Here is a 19517-nt window from a genome sequence, read left to right as displayed (position 1 = left end):
AACTCTCGGGAGCTCAAATTTCTCACAGATGTGCATGAGGCTTACCTGCAGCACATCTGACGGCCAGAAGTCGGAACTCATTATTATTATTGTTTTCTGACCAAATTCCGTTTTTTTTGGGGTACCCCCTCGTATGCATGTGACCTTGAGCCTGCACATTTCAGCAGTGGTCAGGTCCCGGCACTGCTGTTTCCTCCCGAAAGTTCAAAAGCGGAAGTAAGTGAGTGCATGTGGTTGCGTGATGGATGGAACCTTCACAAAAATGTTGATATTGCTGCAAGAACAACTGGCTGATAATGCAGGGTATAGTCAACGTCACCTCGAAGCCTAAAAGCCACACTGAAGGTGAATCTGTTAAAACAGTCGTGCTGAAGCAACACTGAAAGCCATCATTATACATTATACAATACAATGAAGGCTTTCCTCCCGATTTTTGAGAAAAGTGTGAATAATTCTGCACATTTTTGTAAATGAAATGTAAATGCAAATGTAAATAAAAGTTGAATTAAGCATATTTTCTCTTCGTTTTTATTTCGTTTACACATAAACACAAAACCTAAAATGATGACAAACCAGTGTTTCCAAATGATCCACCAAGAAAATCAAGTGTGAGGTTTTTAGATACAAAAAAAAAAAAAAAAAAAAGAAAAAAGAAAAAAATGGTCGATATAATTCATGTTAATGTGGTTGGCGCTTTACATTTGAAATAATTCATCATGCCATCACCAACCGACACTGCAAAATCATTATAGCTTGTTACTATACAGGCTACAGGAAAAAAATTATTACATGTAAATTCTAACATAAAGTGCAACTACAAATGATTGATTCTGTTAGTATAAAAAACAAACAAACAAACAAACAAAAAGAAACCCAAAGAAAAATAAGCCAATTCCATGTGTTGTCCAGTCCCTTTCATAACCTGGACAGTTTCTCCCCTGCATTCGAGAATCGACAGAAAAATCTTCAGCATAATTGGAATAAATGTCAACGTCTCATTGCAAACCTGAATGTTCGTAACATGAGATTTAATGCCTGCCTTGGAGAAAATGAAAACACTTCCTCCTTACATTCAATGCTACTTTGTGTTCATACGAGGGCAGTTCCAGTTCTGTGCAGACATTCTGGTAAAAGAGCAGCGTCGACCAGCAGCCCTGGTCCTTTGGCTTGTCGTGCAGGCACGTTTTGGTAAAGAGGTCTTTTTAGTGGCGTCTGCGGCTTCGGTGACTTTCCGAGAGCGTTTCAGTGTGAGACTATCTGAGGTCGGGCGGTTGTGTGGGGAGACCGGGGCTACTCGGCGTCGACGTCAGACTCCAGCTCCTTCTCCATGTCGATCCAGGAGCGTTTCTTGGCGCTGGGGAAGTCCTTCCCTAAGGCGGCGCGCGTCAGTGGCCGCGAAGCGTCGTGCTGTCCGCCGTCGCCCTGAGGGCTCCTGAACCTGCGGCGAGAACTTTCCGGGTCGTCTTCTTTGGGTTTAGACGGACGGCCCACTCTCTTGACTCGACCCGAGGGACTCAGGAGCTCGTCCGACCGCCGTTTCGGAGGCCTGCCTCTGCGTTTGGCCGACGCGGGGGTCTTGTTTTCGGTCTTCCCTGGTTGCCCTTTGACCCGGCTTGGCTGAAGAGGGCTCGGAGTTTCGGGTTCGGAGCTCTTTCGGGGGGAGACCGCACGCCGTTCGGCTGAGGCGTCGTTCAGGTTTTGAGGCAACTGATTAGCCGTCAGGCGGGTGGCCGCCAGAATCTGGTTCATATCTGCGTCTGTGAGCAGCGCCGAGCCTTTCCTCTGGGCTGTCAGGTCCTCTGCAGGAGCTGGCAGTGATTGGTTGAGGACAGCCAGCTCAGACAGAGGATTTGACGCGCCCGACGGCTTCGGGTCCTGAAGATCTGAAGATGTATCTTTCGCCTCTGAAACTCTGCTAGTTTCACTTCCTCCAGGCTGGTGAGATTCCGTCGGCGTTTTCTCTGGGTTCTTGGACACGTCGGCTCTAACGGTCAGTGCTACTTGGTCGTTGCCCTTGGATTTCATGACCATGAGTGTGTAGAATCCATTTCCCACTGCGGAAAAAGGGAAGAAAACAGAGTCAACAAAGCATGCTTAAATGGAGAATTTTCAAAATAAGAGCGTGTTAACGGAGGCATGGGCTTACACGGCTTCAGACAAGAAGGAAGTATGATTCTGCCGGTCTTGGTGCGAATCAGAGGAAGAGTAATTGGCTTTGGAGCGGCTTCTTGAGGCTTGTTCTCTGGTTTTATTGAAGATGAAGACGCCTGATTGGACGTTTCATCTGAGGGAGATCGCAGCAGCTTTGGGATTTCGGCCGCGCTCGTCTTCTGCTCCGGAGTCTCTCCAGACGGCTCCTGCTTGTCGTCTGCTTTTGTCTGCTGCTGACCGGCTTTGACTGAATCCAGAACCTCGCCTGGCTCGGCGTTTCCCGCCGGCGAGGGCGCACTGGCCGAGGACGCCGGCGGAGGAGCGTTTGTTTTTCCATAGGAGTCCGTCAGCGTCTTGTGCAGATGAGGCTTAAGCATGAATAAAATCTTGCGTATTTTGTCGTGGGCTGGAATCATGGGCATACTGGCCTGAGAACTCGTCCCGTTTCCAACCTTCGCCGGTGCTGAGGGCTCGGGGCGCGGCTGGGAAGCCGTGGTTAGCAGCTGTGGGGCTCTGGACTGGACGTGTCTGGAGATTAACTGCATTTGGGACATCTTCAGTTTCTGCCTTTCGCAGATCTCAGTCAGCTTGTTTTTAATCTGGGCCGGAGACTTGCCTGAAAAGCAAAAAAAATCCAAATTACACAAATGTCAGTAAACATTCTGAAACATCTTCTCATAAATAATCATTTACAGCTCTAATAAACCTGCTGACGAATCTAAATCCGAACACGCAGGAGTGCGTTTACACCCTTCATCGTTCAGATTATACATACCTGACAATGAAGAAAGCCTCTTTAGATAGAGATACTGCCTCGCGGCGAGCATACTCTTTTTGTGCTTCAGAGCTTCAGATTCCTTCTTCAGATTCCGGATTTCATCCAAAGCCTGGAAACGAGGAGCGCGGTCACATTAGGCTCGTGGTTTCTATCATCTACTCATCATCAACCGTTACGCCGCCATGCAACGACGGGAAATGAAGCAACCACGTGACATCTGCGGCATGCTGAGGCTCGTCTTAACCGAACAGCCCGAGCGTCACTGACCCGGCAGAGAATAGTGAGCCTGGCGGATTTGGGGTCGCACTTCAGGACCATGCCGAGCTTCCTGAAGAGATTGCGCTGCTCCTGCCGCCGGGCTCGCTCCAGCACCGTGTGGTTCTTGCGTCTTGGGTTGTCTTCTGGGCTGTTGTCAGTTTCACAGAGACTGAGTGGACAGATCAGAAAAAGCAATTGTTAAAAAAACAAAAAAACAAAAAAAAAAAAAAAGGAATTCCAACATGTTTCACACGTCTATCAATACATTATCGTTTATTTTTTAAGCGTTACCTTGAGCGCTGCCTGCTCCAGACCACGTTTTTCCTCATTTGAGCAGCCAGTAGTGACGGACTGTGTTCCTCCACAGTTTCCACGTCCACAAGCTCGTCCTAAAAGACATTCAGCAGAAAACTGAAGCGATGGCCACGGATGACACTGAAGCAACATAACTCGACCTTCAGACTCACATTTTCATCGCAGTCGTCGGAGTAATCGGAGGAGTCGGAGCTGGAGTCCTCCGACTGGCTGCTCGGGTGCGACTCTGGCGGGCTGCTGGCCTCGTCGCCCTCCGGCGGCTTCGGCTCGTCACCGATGGTCTCGGAGGCGGCGGCGGCGCCGGGCTCCGACCTGCCGTTCAGCAGACTCCGGATTTTATCCTGAGTCTTCGCGCCGAGCCAGGATGCCGCTAACTGCCTGAACCGGTTCGGCGGCGGCGGGGCGGCGCCCAGAGGCGCCGGCCGCCGCGCTGCTCCTTCAGCTCCGCGCTGCGGCAGCTGGATGAGCGTGAAGCCTCCGGGCAGGGAGACGCCCGGCAGCTTCTGGGCGCCGGCGCTCTGGTTGGACGGCGGGCAGATCCTGAACGAATACGTTCCGCTTTGCTCCAGGAAGCTGGGGCTTTTCAGCGAGGGCGAGACGGTGAGGGAGATGGGCGAGGGCGAGGAGCCGCTCTGGAGGGGGCCGCCTAGGTGCTGCTGGCCCGACGCGACCGAACAGACCGGAGGATTCTGCACAGAGGCGACAGATCCTTTCCCCAAAGTGTCGGGCTGAACTGACTGACCTAAAGACACAAGTGCAGGGCGGAGAGAGAGGAGAACCGCTTCCTTTAAACCACTGAGAGGCAACATGATTAAAACAACGGTGATCTAAAATATTTCAATTTCAGACTGATTGTGAGGATCTTACCCAGCAGAACGTAACAACACAATTTACTTGTTTATGATCTGGAAAGGATCCTCACCTTGTGGCTGCGTTAGTGTCTTCAGATCCGAGATGCGTCTTGCAGCGATCGCAGGAGAGACCGCCGAGTCCGCAGCTTTCCTGTGAAGGTTTTCAAAAGCGGTGCGTTGGTGTGTGTCGTCTGCCTCCTGACTGCTTCTCAGGAACACTTTTGGGATTTTCAGTCTGCCTGTGACGAAGGCGGCGAGGCGGTTGGCTGGATGCAGAGACCCGATGCTTCCCAGCATCAGCTTAGCGTGCTTGTAGCATTTCCCATTGACCTGGAAAAGAATAAAATATTCATGGAATTTTGCGCCGATTGAGAAATAAATCAATGACATGTTCTTCTGGTTTTTCAAAATAAATCCAGGAATAAATTAATGGATGTTTCCACATTCGAATCACTGGGCATTTTACCATCATATATCTGACTACAAGACAAGAAACTGGCGCTTCGCCAAGCCCTGACCTGTACGAATCCCTGTTCTGGGCACTCGGGAGACTTCCTCATGACTCTAAGTTTCCCAGCAGGCATCACTCCACTCAGGAACGGTGTCACGCCAAAGAAATTCTCCGGCTCTTCAGCGCGGTCCTCCTCCTGTTCTTCCTCCTCCTCGCCGTTGGCAAATCCGTCCTCGTCCTCGTCGTCGCTGTCCTTTGACCGAACACCGATTTGTACCTACAAGAGCAGAGAGAGGTGGTCATTCAAACAACAGGCTGACCGCAGGAGAGGCAGGGCGAGCAGCTCGGAGACGCACCCTGTAGCTGATGATGGTGCCGCTGGGCTTCCGCATGCTGATCTTGTCGATCGGGTTGATGCAGTACGATCCGACGTGGAAACGATTAGAGAGTCGATCCTGGCTCAAGCGTGAAATCAAGGCCTGCAGGATCAGCTGGCGGTCTTTCTGCCACGGACACAAGGACTGGATCTGGATCTGTTTCTTTATGTCTTTTTCGCTGTTCGCTGCTGGAAGACACAACATTTGTTTAATCACACTCCGAATATAAACTCATTTTTGTCATTTCACGCTCAATTTTTCTACCTTCTTTAGCGGCCGCAGGTCTGGCGCTGCGGCCGTTCTCCGCCTGGACGTCAGGTTTCCCCTTCGGCTGGGTTCTGCTGGCATTTGGTTCAGGAACAGCATCGATCGGCAGCTGTGCGCGGAGCTGTCGAGGAGGCCTTGGGCTGACCCCTCGGACGCGTGCACAGGTCATCATGCTCTCAAAATATCGATAGATGGGATCCTTGTCCTCTTCTTTTGTCTGCAATCAGGATTTTATTACATTATAAATTAAGACAGAAAAGAAATATATATAAAAAAAACAACCTTAATTTTACAAAGATGCTTTAAAGCTGCTATTAAGTTGAATTAAAAGGCAATTAAAGTTTACCGGCTGCGTATGAGGAGGTACTCTGATGTCTTCTGTAATGTTTTGGGAACATTTCGGAATGAAAAGTGGCTCTGGATCCTCATCCTGAGCGCTGCGGTTCCACAGTGTGTTAGTGTGGGAGTCTGGGCGAGGCCGGACCACATGGTCCATATTAGCTACAGCTGGAGGAGATAAAAGAAGCTCATTAACACTTGAAAGTTACTGAGAGTTTTATGTAAACATTAAAAAAAAAAAAACTTGAATAAAAACAACAAACAGAAGCTGAACATTAAAAAAAAAAAAGAAGAAGAAATGAGTGAGATTTCAATTAAGATAAACTTTAAAACAAGGTTCTGCAAACGGAAGCGACAGATTATGAAGGAAGTTGATCTTACGGGAAGCGGGACTGATGTGCTGCTGGCTTCCTCCCTCGGCGGCGGGCGGCTCGGCGGCGCTCAGCGGCGAGCAGGAGCAGTGGAGCATGCATTCAGGCTTCCTGCAGTGGAGCGGGTCCCGGTCCAGACGCTCCTCGCCGGGACACACACAGCCCAGCCTGCAGTGGACTTCCTGACAGTCTGATCCCAGAGACGGCTTCTTCGGAAGCACCTTCGATGTCCGACCGGGTTCGGTCTGATTTTAGAAGGGAAGAGAGGAGAGAAGGGCGGCCATTGAAACCTAAAACACTACTGGACTTGTGTTTTAGATCAGGGGTGCAACACACACTGAAGTTTGACAGAAATCCTCTGACAATATAATCAAAGAATTCAGACAAACGCAGGATCGTACCGGCGGCAGACTCACCTGCTTCGTCACCAGTACAGACAGCGCCACGGACAGTCTGTCGGCAGTCAGACACGTTCTGCTCAGGCCCTGATTCAGCGTCCCCATTTCCGCCTCCCACAGTCGGAGCTGGAACTTATTGAGTCCGAAAGGCCTCGGCACTTTCCGCCGCCTCGGAATGAAGCTCGCCGCTGGTTTCTGACCGAACGCCGAGCTGCGTGAAGACGATATGAAGCAGGAAAACATGAGTTTCTATCATTTATCATCTGACAAAGCACTTCACGCCGACAAAATCAATAACACTGAATGATGGAGACAAAAATGCACACTGAAATATGAATTTAGGCCAAAATAACCAAGGTCTCAACACCAATATTGTTGGTAAGTTTGAATAAAATGTAGAAGTATGGAAAAGGAAGGACTGTTATGAAGAATACAAAAAGCTCTGGAAAAAAAAAAAAAAATCAAACACATGGGATTTTATGACCTGCAATTAGCTGTGATTTCACACATTCGGTTGAGTCAAATACCAAACAGCCACAGTCTCACTCAAGTAACATTCATACATTCACGGAGTAATGAAGCTCATCGGTTGATTAACATTACCAAACCAATAAGATGTTAAAACTCATAAATATAATCTTGTAATTCGAACAAATGTTCACACTGCTCACTGGTTTATTCCATCCCTCCTTGGTTTTTGTGATGCTCTTCTGTATGGTTCACAACAGAAATCATAAACTTCCCCTGTTCTCCAGAACCGCCTCACCAGCTCTCGGTCCATCCTCGCACTGACTCTAAAATCCTGCTCCTCACTTTCAAATCCCTCCATAATGCCGCTCCTCCGTACCTCGCTGAACTCCTGGAAACGTACGAAACCTCCAACACACTGGTGTCTCCCTCTGCCTCTCTCCTCCTGACAGTCGACCCACCGGGAGACTCAGACATTTCAGCCTCTTCTTCAGGAAATCTGCACTGAAAGGCCGCTGCCTAACTTCAAAACTAGCAGCACAGCACAGGGCCGCTTCGCCCACTTCAAGAGAGAATAACACGGCGCTTAATCATCCCCATTTGGAGATAATTAGTTTTGTGGATTAGTGATTGTTTACAGTGGTAAGATTGATTTTTAACCGTTTCCAGGCACACGGAGCTCAACAATTCCTGAATGCCGGTTTTTGGAGACGTTTTGATGTTTGTGTGGCTTTTGATGTACATGCAGATTAGACTGCAAAGACAATTAACTGATCGATGAATTGAATAAGTGAGTTGTACAAACAACAGCGATGTACTGAACGTACCTGGACGGCGCCGCTGCCCTCCAGGCGTTCGCAGGTCCGTCCGGCGAGGCGGGGGTCGACGTGAGAGCACAGTACAGCGGCGGCTTGTGGGAGAGCGGGCAGGGCCTGCCGCTCTTCGGCGGGAAGCCGGACGCGGCGCTGCGGTGCTTCAGCGCGCTGTCCAGGGTTTTCACGTAGCTGCAGCTCTTCTCCGGCAGCTGGTAGGTCACCGAGCCCTCCGGGTGGGTGGAGAAGGCGGCGGCGCGCTCCGTGATCTGCTGAGCCTCGCTTTCCAGATACTCGTCCAGCATGTTGCTGCAGAAGGCGGAGAGATTCTTCTGTAATCCTTTTGGAAGAGGCGGAGAAAACAAATAAAGAGACGTTAATCGACTGGGGAGGAATAATATATTAGACAAGCGCATTCAGCTGGTTTCAGTTCAGTTAATCTTTTAATTACAATGACTGGAGTAATCTTGGAATGCAATAACAGAGACACGGCCGCTCCGACAACTTTACCTTCACAGCTAGACGAAGAGGCTTCGCTGCTGGTCATGAATTTGCTCTTCCAGCCCTTTATTTTTGTTACGTCACTCGTCTTCCCTGTTCGGGAGATGAAGGGCAACCCCTTATCTGTGAAGGAAACGCACTGCGTCAACTTCCAGCAAGAAAACGGCCGACAGCCTGCATTATTATTATCATTACTGTTCAGTTTCTAAAACTTTATCCACACAGAGATGGTGAAAGTATGTGATCTTATAAACACTGCCTTCAGGATCCTCCACTGTGATCGCTACGCTCTGCTCTCCTGGCCTTCATTAAGGATGAAGAGACAAAAACAGCCTTGACCATCAACCACCGCCTTTATCTGCGCCGCCTCATGGCTCCGGCCAGGAGTCGGCTCAACCCCCACTCATCATATCAAGTTCTCCTCAGAGGCCCTGAAATCCACTCTGAAAAGACTCTGCCCTGCGCTGGAGCTGCATTTTATCTCCCCGAACCATTTCAAACTACTGGATGATAATAGAGTGGATTTATTTATTTATTTATTTATTTGTTTAACTGGACTTAAGTCTAAAACTTAATTGAAAATGTAAAAATAATTTATAATTTCTGCTTTGTTTTTATCGCTCACTCAGGTCTGAATAAAAAAAAAAAGATTAAATAAAGAAGGCGTTGATTAAGAGATTCCTGTCAAAATTGTGAGGAAATTTCACCTTTATATTTAATAAGTTAATTTAACCAAAGCAAGAGGACATTAGAAACTATCTTACATCCATGTCTTCTGAGATCAGTTGTCAGGATTGCTCGGTTTTAACAATATAACACTTAATCTGACACGACTGCCAAATGACACAAAGCTAATAGCAAGAAGGCGATTATTACTACGCCTATTGTTAATTTTTCAGCGAATCTTCTAAATATAGACGGAGGGGGGGGGGCGATTCCACCGAGACGGATGTCAAACTGTGACTTGTCTAAACTTAACATTCTTTTGGATTTTTCTAAGATGATTTATTCGCTTTCAATTTGTAAGATACAATTTTTTTTTTTTTAATAGGATCAAGTTCTCGAATTTTCTTCAAATTTCTGTTTCTGATGGCAACAATCAGCTCCCGTTATGAACGTGTGACGTGCTGGAGAGTCTGTGATTGGATGGTCGTATGGTTTGAATGGGGCACTCTATGACTACTCTATTTGAACAGAGCTCTATTGTTTTTTCCATTTTTTTAGGGTTAGGAAGGGTTTAGAATTGCATTCCAGCAAGAAAGTTTAAATCTAAAACACCATTATATCAATCTGTGGAGAAGCTTTAACTTCAGGTGAAGAAAGAAAAATGAAATGAGTTTGAATGCTTATTGCCGTCCGTGCAAAGGTACAAAGACAAACTGCGCACAACGTGACGCAGCATGCAAACTACATTGTTTCTGTCCTTTGTGTGTCTGCAGTGATTGTTACTGAACCGTTGCAAACTGAAAGTGAAACAAAAACTCAAAAACAAGGCTGTATGTCAACAATCGCAATCTCAACAAGTCTACATGTGTTTCTTATTAGTTGGCAAAACAACATCGACAGAGATCATATCTGAGATATCAGGTCTGTCTTCCAACATGTCAGATTAGGTGCTCCGAGACATGAAGGTGTCTTCAAACAAGCCTGCAGCAGCAAAGCTAACTTACTGCGGGCAGAAAGAAGGCTTCCATCGGAGCATTTTGGGGGAGGCAGCGGCAGAGCGACTCCCAGATACTGCAGGTCGATGGGCTGGGTGGGATCCAGAGAGCTCAGCTTCAGGCCCACTACGGCAAAAAGGCAAAACGGGGACATGAGTCAACTCTGCTCAGCCTGCTCGACTGGTAGCATGCCTGCTAGCAGGTATGTGCACTCACCCTCCTGCAGCACGGGATGGATGACCTGTCTGTGCTTGAGGACTCGGAGGTCATTCAGCAGGACGGACTCCAGCCCGGCGATCCTGGCGTCGTCGTCGTCGGGTTCGGCCCTAATCTCCACTGAAACGCCGGGAAATCGAGTGAATGAAACGGGGCTGAACAGCAAGCCCAAAGACGTGTGCTGCATAGCTCCCAATTCAATGACAAATGCGAGAGCCGCTTACTCGTTTCCTTCAACTGCGCCGCTGTCGATGGGAAAAGCGGAGTGTGTGGTGGCGCGTTCGCGGCTGGCCTGTCCCTGACATGAAACTCGAGGGCCTCCTGTCGCAATAAAGACACAAAAGTGGTAAAAACTCCACAGTTATTAATAAATGAAGGGCGGGGGGCTCCACAGCGGTGTCTCACCTTTGAGGTGAACGACACAAACAGCAATCCCTCCACGTCATCCGTCTCCGGCTGCGTCGACGCCGTCGGTGACGAGCCGTGGACGGCAGCGGGGGAGGCTTTACTCCGTCTTGCATAGAAATGTGTCCAACGTCTGTTGAACTTCTTCCTCCTGCGGTGCCCGGGCGACGTTTCCGGCGTGGACGTGACGGACGCCGAGGTCTCGGAGCTCGCTTTGGGCGACGCCGCCGGCGTCTCCGATTCCCTCCGTGAGGGGGATGCCGGGGTGATGCTGACGGGGTCGTCTTCTTCCTTCTTGACGACCGGCGGGCTTTTTTCGACGAGGACGAGCTCCCCGAGAGCGCACCTGCCCTGCATGCAGGGCGTGTAAGGCTCGTCTTTACAGGCAGCGTTGGACATGATGGGCACCAGGCGGGTTTCCAGCACGTTTGTGAGAGGAGAGGAGTCGCTGCAACTCGTGTTGCTGCAGAGACAGAAAAGGAAAGGTGGTTCAATTTGCGATATTCTGTCCAATGAAGAAGATTTTCAAAACTGGAAGTGATAAAACGGGCATTTCAAAAAAAGGAAACGGGGCAGCGGGAAGTGTTCTTAGTGGACTGGCAAAAAAGCAGAGAAACTGTTATTGTGGTGAAGAAAAGCTAATCGTGGGCTTAATGCACGACATCCAGAGCTGGAGCTGCTGAATGACAGATGGTTCCGAAGCAGCAGCTGCCAGTTGAGGCTTACGGACCTCAGTTACGGCTGGGCGCAGTAAAAGAAATGCAACTTGTACAAGCGCTTTTGTTTGCTTTTCGACCAGTATATATTATAATCCGGAAAATACAGTAGCTGAGTAAGCAACACTCTATGAATTTTCCTGGACATTATCTTGAGTGGACGTGGAGGACGTGTAGTCACAACGGTTTTACTGAAAGCCCCTTCAAATTACTGTGTGGCCGGTCCACATGAATCTATTTTTTGCAAACAGTGATGTGCTGTAAAGTGTTTTTTTTTTTACTGCTGTCATATTTCAGAAAGATGGCAGCTTTTAGATACAAGAATGGAAAATAAGGGGAAAAGACAAGCGGTCAGATGTGGAGCGAAATCAGTCCGAAACACGTCACTTCTGAAACTTTCAAATTAAAGGTTCTTACGGCACTGATGGGCGGAAATAAACATGCTGGGTCTCATTAAAAGCGCTACAGTAGGTTATGCAAGTCTTGAATACTGATTCTGTCATTTCTTTGTTAACACATCATATTGAATGCTTTCATTAGTTTGAGCTACAGTTTAGCTTTTAGTGCAGTTTTACACAAAAAGAAACTTTTTTTAAAACATTTATAATACATAAATAATACATTTTTAACCACTTTAGTTACAAATGCATATTAACTGGTAATGACAGAACATCTGGGGGAAAAAAATCCAACAAAAAGTGAAAATTGGCTCCTGAACAAAATCAATATATGCATAAATCTAAAAAAAAAAAACGTAAACTCACCTCAGATCTACAGCTTCCTCCTTGTTTGTTTCTTTCGTCTCATCAGGATTTGAAGGCACTTGCGTGGCGTCCGTCTCCTTCGCCGCCTGGCCCCTCAGCGAGCGGGAGTTTAACCAGTAGTCCTTGAATCCCCTCGCGAACGGGTTGAAATGGATTTTCAGCTGAGTGATCCGCAGGTTCTGGTAATACGTCACGGCCATGAACAGCGTCTGCGGGAAAGTGAAAGTCATGCTTTCGGGTCCCATAACCACCGGCCCGCCGGCCGTGGGTCCGATGTCCTGCGGGACGGGTATCACGTGCAGCCTGGGAATGTAGCGGTGCAGAGAGTGCAGGATGATGTGGTCCTTGTCCCGGTCCTGGAAGTTATTGGTCAGCTTGAGCTTGTAAAAAGACACCAGGTTGCTCATCCACTCGGAGCCGAGGCAGGGCGAGTTGTGGTGGGGAAACATTCGGATCAGACCCTGGAACTGGTGCTCTGCTGCTCCGCTCACCTCCCACTGGTTTTTGTTCCAGCGGTACCGGTGCTGGTCCCACGGGACGATGGAGAGCACCAGGCTGTACTTCAGCGAGGGATCGAGGCCGGACAGGCGATAGCGGCAGTACGGGAACATGCGGCGGCCCGGCTTGGAGAGAATCATCTCCGTGCCGTAGCCGTAGAACTTCTTCCAGACGCTGTCGTTCTCCAGTGTGACGCTCACGCCTTTGAAGGTCAGCACCTTGGGGTGGTCCGTCCCCGATTCTGGACTGTCGAATTCGGAGGACGGCAACAAAGACAACGAAGGCGGCGACTCCGATATGCTGAGAAAGCTCGTCCCCGTGTGCTCCAGGGAGTCCGAGGCCGACGCCATGTGTGAGGTAGCTGGGCTTGTTTGAGCAGCGTCGTCTAAAGTGGTCGTTTCAGCAGGCTTGGCGGGGCTGGCTTCAGCGGGCGAGGAGGCGGCGGAGCGGCAGCCGTTACTCGCCACCGACACGGCTTTGCCCTCAGTCGCCGCCTCCATGGTGGAACTGGGCTTTGCAGCGTTTGGAAAAGGGGGCGCTGAAGACGGGATGGAGGCTGGCGGAGCGGAAAGGGGGACATCAGGAGGGCCCCCCTCCTCATCGTTCACTGCGAGGTTGTCCTCCATGGATGGAGGCTGGGAGCCCGGAGCAGACATGACCGACGGCTCCGAACGCCGCTCTGCATCCGACATCTACAGAAATGAGACGATAATGTTATCTCAACACGACGGCACCATTCAGAGTTAATCCCCATGACACGCAGATCCAGTATGAAGAGAGGAACATATGAAAGATAATAAAAGACACAAATTCTACTAACAAAGCACACACAATGTGGTCGCACCTCCAAATTCTAGTCTTCAGAGCAAGTACACACACATACACACATACAGAGAGTGTACAGCTGGTTGAGGCACCACTGCTGCTCCAGATGACAGTTTCTAGGAAATTCTATGAAACTGACTGAAAATCGCAGTTCATACAAACTTTAAAGATGTCTGTTTGTCAAGTTGTTGTTTGTCAAATTTCACACTCGTTGTGCTCAGCAGAAAAGAACAATCATTGCAGTTTTCACATTAGACGTACCCTTAAAAAAAAATAAATCACTACTAATGGATATGACTACAACTTTGAGCTTTACGCGGTTCTTTAATGATCTAATGGTGACTTTAGCCATGTGAGAGAAGGTGAAACATGGATTCAGAAGCTCCATCAAGCATCTATATGAGGCTTAAAAGCACATACAGGAGATGTGATCTGCTGGAGCGGATCTAAGGGGTTAAATGAGGTCAGCCGGTCAGCGATGAAATGATTTACTAACTGGATTGAAATATAAACCCTTTAAGAATTTCTTCCAAAGGTACAAATCATTATTTTTTTTCTGGGCAATGTGAAATCACATCAGAGCAATAACACCACTCGTCATGACAAAGGCTTCATAAGATCTGCTTCCATCAAGCTAAATGAAAGATTTGAAGGCTTGAGGAAGTTACTGAAAAACACTCTTACTAAATACTGCAAACCCAGACGTTGACAGAAAGCCTCCAGAAGATCTCACTGGGACTGAGCAGCATTTATGTTCAGATATTGTAGCTAAAGACAGTGATTAAAGGCTCCACAAAGCTCTTAATAAACAACACAGTTTGTTCAACAATGTTAAAAAAAAATAGCATTGTTATTATCAGATTTTTCAAACTGTTTTAAGAGAGTTGATAAATAATCCAAACCTCTTCAGACTTTTAAAACAAACATCTATTGGGCTCCAATAATAATATGTGTTAAATCATGTATTCTAATGTTTATTATTGGGATGATTCCAAACATCAATATGTAAGATCAATGTCAAGCTTCCGTTACGGCGCTCAGCTTTTGCTCTTCTCGACTATAAGGGTAAAAACTGAGCTGTGACTCGACTTTGGTCATGAAGAAACACCTCAAAAGAAGTGACAACGATGCTGACAGCTGAGAAAGTGTATCAATATGTATGTGTACACACTTGGAATGGTTCCAAGGTAAAACCAGGTAAATGGGTAAATTACATCTCAGCTGCTTTTATAGTAAGGAGCCTTGTCATTGTTGGGTGTACAATTCTTCAAGCAGCTTCTCAGGACTCACTTCATCACCCCGGTGGTGACAACCTGAACCGCAGGCTGAAACAGACCAGCTTCTTGGCTGTTTTGTTGACTTTGCCAAGTGTTTCTGCACAATTTATCATGACAGTAGTTTTATCTCAATTGACCACTTTTTAATCACCTACAGAAATATGTGATGTTTGAAATGATGTGATGTTGAACATTATTATAACAAATGTCCAGCTGCATACAGCTGAGAGCGGGGGTGTCCTGGGGCGGATGCAGAGCACAACATAAGATCAAATGAGGACTGGTTTATTCCACATGGGGGATCCAGGTATCACAGCATCACAGGCGATGATATAAACGCAAAACTAAATTTGAATTCAATTGTTTGATGACCCTTTAAAATGCCAATACTACACACATTAACGCCTCAGAGAGTGTTTTTTTTTTTAAGCTGAGTGTAATCATTTCTCAGCATGGCGAGATGTGTGGACTTTGTCTTCATGAAGAACACCGTACAGTATGATGGCAGCGGCTGAAAGACGGTCACAACTGCACGTTCCGTTTCTATCATGTTAGGTTAAATTTCCCGTTTCAAAATCAAACGTGTAACCTGTTTGGTGTGTTGTTGTGGCCCCACACGGATCGGCTCACACGTCGCACCGGCGCACTGATGCTGCTGCAGCCGCGCGAACAGGCGTCCAAATCTGCTTGTTTTACCTCCATTCCTCCCCCCTCGGTTCTCCCACTGCAACCGTTTCCTCTCCAAAAAAACACGAAGCGACGCGAGGATCTGAGGACATGGACCCGCGGGTCTTCCTTCCTCACACGCCGCGGACTCACACACACTCACACACACACACACACACAGAGGAAGGCCGTCCTCTCCACCAACTTGGAAAAGTTGCAGCCTTCGTATAAAAGCCTCACCTTGAACGCCTCGTGGTCTGCGCGAGCGACACAACAACGAGGTCCGCGGCGAAACTCCAAACTGTTGCGCGCCGTGCTCGGGGGCGCATCGGTGAATCCGTCGAAGGTAAACACGGAGAGGCAAATGGAGGCCGAGAGCCACGCCAGGCCGCGCGAGCATCGACCGACCCGTGTGAGTGCACGTAGCGCAGCCAAAGCGCATGCACGCGATATCACCCCTCCTCAATGGCGCGTGATTCTCGTGCCGCCGGCGCGAGGGAGGCGGGAGTCCTCGACCATCCCGGAGTTTTTTTTTTTTTTCGGTCTTCCTCGAGTCCGGTCCGTCCGCCGCGCGCGCTGCAATAACTCTGGACAAGTTTGCAGGATAATGTCCCGCACGTGGGTTTCCCACGCTGGGCGCTCGCGCGGTGTTTCCGTGTGTTTCCAACACTTCTTGCACCTTTTCGATCACAGTTCCCTCTTCTCTCTCTCTCTCTCTCTCTCTCTCTCTCTCCCTCGTGTGTATGTGTGTGTGTGTAGATCTCACACTCCTCTCGCACCCCCTTTCTCTCTCTCTCACACACACACACACATCCGTGCTTCGAACTGTGACGTAACACGCTCACGGTGGCGGTAGTGCGCCAGCAGCCAATGAGGAAGCTCCCTGTGGTCAACTTACGGGTCACTTCTTTTGTCACTAAATATTATTTTCCTTATAATAAAATGACCCACAAGCACGCAAGAAATCTGCGCGCATTTTTAGGAGCCACTCGGCAGGATGCGCATCGGCATTACGCCTCAAAACAGCAACAACAAAAACAACCCGTGGTTGACTCGGTGTCCCAAAACAAAGCCGGTTTGTTTTGTTTCTGAGATAAGATGGCTGTTCGGCCATCGAGAATATTCGCCCAGATATCTCGGGATCTAACACCATTTCAGAAAATGGAGCATGGTGCAGTCTGTAGGGTCGGCATTCCGCAAAAACAAACAAAATGGGATGTAAAAGCGCCACTTTGAACTAATTAGATATGGCAAAAGGAAGAGGAAGCGGAAAGACGTGGGACCATGTGGGAATCTGACGCTGCGCACGGAGCTGTCCTCCATGTCCCAAACCTGGGCTTCCATAAAGCAAGGTGTGTGTGTGTGTATTTAGAGCCAAAGAGTGGAAGGCTTCCCATAGGTTTCACATAAACATGATCGGCTTCACAGCAGTATTTTGTTGTGCTTCCGTGAAGATAATCAAACAATCTGTCTGTCCATGTGTACAAGTGGCAAATAAAAATATTTTATCATGTGTAATTCACATGTGACTCTTTGTCTATTAATAAATCTGAGCAACTAACCCACCAGGGCGAGAGTTTGATTGTTATGGAAACAATTTTAAAAATCATTATCAAGTCAATATTGGCACTGTTTTGAAGAGGTTTATGTGCTGCACACTTTGTTATGATCATAATAGGGTTCAAATAAGGATGTGAAGACAGATGTTTAACAGTCCAGTCTTCACAATAACCATCTGTTATGAATCAGACACAGTGAAAACCTGTTATTAACACTCTACCAGCATTTCATGTGTTGTTTTGTGTCATAATTGCAGTGCATAGGGCTTTTTTTATATTGTATATTATTATACAGTAATACCTGCATCACGCTGTGTCTTGACGTTAACTGTGGCCAACCCGGGTTCAATGTCCAGTTGCACCCTGAAGTGCAAGAGAATTTATGCAAGTTGTACTGACTTGCTGTTATGATTTTTAGCTTAATCAGGAAATGAGTCTATAGTACTTATTAATGCAGTTTGCTTGTGATTTTAGAACTCTACTGCTAGTTTTCAAGGTTACTTAGGCTGTTTTAATATCAAGATAGACAATTTTCTCAAATAAAAGCACATCTCTCTTCAGAAAAATGAAGCAACTGGTGTAGTGATGGTTTCATTAGTAAAGAAAATAACCTTACTTTAAATTACACTGCATATCATGAGATTTGCAGACTTTCTTTTTGATTACAAAGCTGTAAAGCCAATGTTCAGGAGCAAAAAAATTCAGATGTTGTCCAAAGAATCGGACGAAAAGACGAAATCTGCAACCAAATGTTGTATTCTTTACTCATGAGAGTGACTGTTCAATACAAGATGTCAGAACAAATAAATGAAATAATCCCCATATTCCACAAAGCATTAAAAAAAACAAAATGTTTGAGATTGTTTTTAATTTGTGAATATTAAAAAGCAAGACAGATAAACTTTTAATCACTTCTTCTTAAAGGTATTGACGGTGAACAGGTTACTCCCTATTCCGTAAACATATGGACTCAGGGATGTGTAGGAAATTGAGATGAAAAACTCAACTTCTGCCCAGAGTGGAGCGTCCGTTGCACTGAAAGTCAGCTGGAAGATCAAATAGAGAGTCCAGTCGACCTGGAACAATCCCATAGCTGCCAGGATGGCGACGGTGCTCCGCTGGAGCCTCAGATCTTTGCTCCTCCTGCAGAACTGGCTTGATCCACTCACACTGACCACCGGTGTCACCGTCTTCCTCTGGCTCAGCAGCACTGTGAGGATGAGGCAGCTGCTCGCCGTGACGATGATCAGCGGCAGCATGTGGCACACCATGAGGAACACGTACTTGTAGACGCGGTTCAGTGTCGGACAGTCTTTTTTGCCACAGTGAAAGAAGTCGGGCGGGCAGCTGCTGCTGTTGTTTCTTGTGACATTCTCCGCAGAGCCTTGAAGGTCAATGACAAAAATAGGGAGGCTGAGCAGCGCCGAGAGCGCCACGCACACGCCGCTCATCATCCAGGCCGATCTGACGCTGTCCAGGTAAATCGAAAGGTTCACCCTCTTGCTGGCGTCCCTCAGCTTTTGGTAGCGAAAGACGCTGATGAGGACAGTGAAGAGGATGCTGCAAATTTCACCAAAGACGGTCATGAACTGCAAAAAGCGACACGACCAAGGGTCGGTTCTGGCTGAAAGCTGAAGGATCAAAAAATCGTACACGTTGATGATGATAATTTCTTCCAAGTTAGCAGTAGCCAGTCCCAGGAGAAACAGCTCAAACGATTTTACCCTGGAAAACTTGGTCTGAGTGATGGAAAGGATGAGAAATATGTTGCCCACGAATCCCACGCAGGAGATAGTGATTCTCAAGGCCACCAGGTGGACGGTGAAGTCAAGCATGGTTAAAGTTTAGCTTGACAGCACAGAGATCTGTAAAGTCTCCTCCGAATAGCATTTAGGTTGCAATGCGTCCCGTCTCTCCCTGCTCTGCCGCATCACGGACCGGACCGCCTCGTTATCAAGTTCTCCTCGATGGCAAGAATCTGGATTGGTGATTGGCTGTGCTCATTACAGAGAAAGGAAAACAACAGGGTGCTGGAAACAGTGGAGGCTGGGAGTCATTAAAGTTTTACCTCTGAGCTTTTCAGAGCTTCATCTGGAGACCGACGGTGTCTGACTTACGGCTGTGACATAATTTTCCACTGGTCAGCATCACCCAGCACAGCGACAGCACATTCATTTACATCCTTTCACATTATGTTCCTCACTTTGTGTTTTGCACAGCAGGATTTCAATTTCCCCCGACAAATAATCTCAATCATTGTTATTCATTTCAATCACTATTGTTGATTGTGAGTGCTTCCTGGTTGCCATTCCCATTGATTAAGACATAAATGTGAATTATTGGACACATCAAAGACTGCTTTCTTTTATAGAAAATACAGATGTGAGGCTTAAGAACATCTGATTTGAATCCACTGTTATGATACCAATGGTTCGACTGCTATCAACCTTGTGCTGGTATTTCAGCCAATAACAATGACGAGGGCCTCTGGACGCTGCTTTTTCGTCACAGGATGAGTTCATGCTCGAACTTGTCTACTTTGATCTTTAGATCTCCATCTAGTCAGCGGTCGTCCTCCTTAAACAAACCCGGC

General features: G+C 47.6%; 2 protein-coding genes across 3 annotated transcripts; both read right to left on the bottom strand.

The window, feature by feature from the left end:
- Positions 1-616: 616 nt before the first annotated feature.
- mgab (MAX dimerization protein MGA b) lies at positions 617-16070 on the bottom strand. Of its 2 annotated transcripts, none has more exons than XM_030110942.1 (21): positions 15606-16070; positions 12100-13289; positions 10620-11082; positions 10439-10535; positions 10215-10334; positions 10008-10124; positions 8347-8460; positions 7852-8176; positions 6575-6767; positions 6169-6403; positions 5795-5955; positions 5446-5665; positions 5161-5369; positions 4872-5081; positions 4425-4683; positions 3655-4244; positions 3479-3576; positions 3197-3356; positions 2927-3038; positions 2147-2767; positions 617-2054 (listed from the first exon to the last, which is right to left on the bottom strand). In XM_030110942.1, the coding sequence occupies exons 2-21, from the start codon at positions 13287-13289 to the stop codon at positions 1291-1293; spliced, it is 6258 nt and encodes a 2085-aa protein (XP_029966802.1). In that variant the 5' UTR covers positions 15606-16070; the 3' UTR covers positions 617-1290. The 2 variants fall into 2 exon arrangements, with proteins under 2 accessions (XP_029966802.1, XP_029966803.1); XM_030110943.1 differs by having other exon boundaries at positions 5161-5366.
- Positions 16071-17832: 1762 nt separating this feature from the next.
- ora6 (olfactory receptor class A related 6) lies at positions 17833-18759 on the bottom strand. The gene has a single exon (XM_030110337.1). The coding sequence runs from the start codon at positions 18757-18759 to the stop codon at positions 17833-17835; it is 927 nt and encodes a 308-aa protein (XP_029966197.1).
- Positions 18760-19517: the final 758 nt, after the last annotated feature.

Source organism: Salarias fasciatus, chromosome 15 (genome assembly GCF_902148845.1).
Source record: "Salarias fasciatus chromosome 15, fSalaFa1.1, whole genome shotgun sequence".
Classification (NCBI taxonomy): Eukaryota; Metazoa; Chordata; class Actinopteri; order Blenniiformes; family Blenniidae; genus Salarias; species Salarias fasciatus.
Note: the sequence above shows the minus strand (reverse complement) of the source record. Positions and strands in the feature narration are given on the sequence as shown.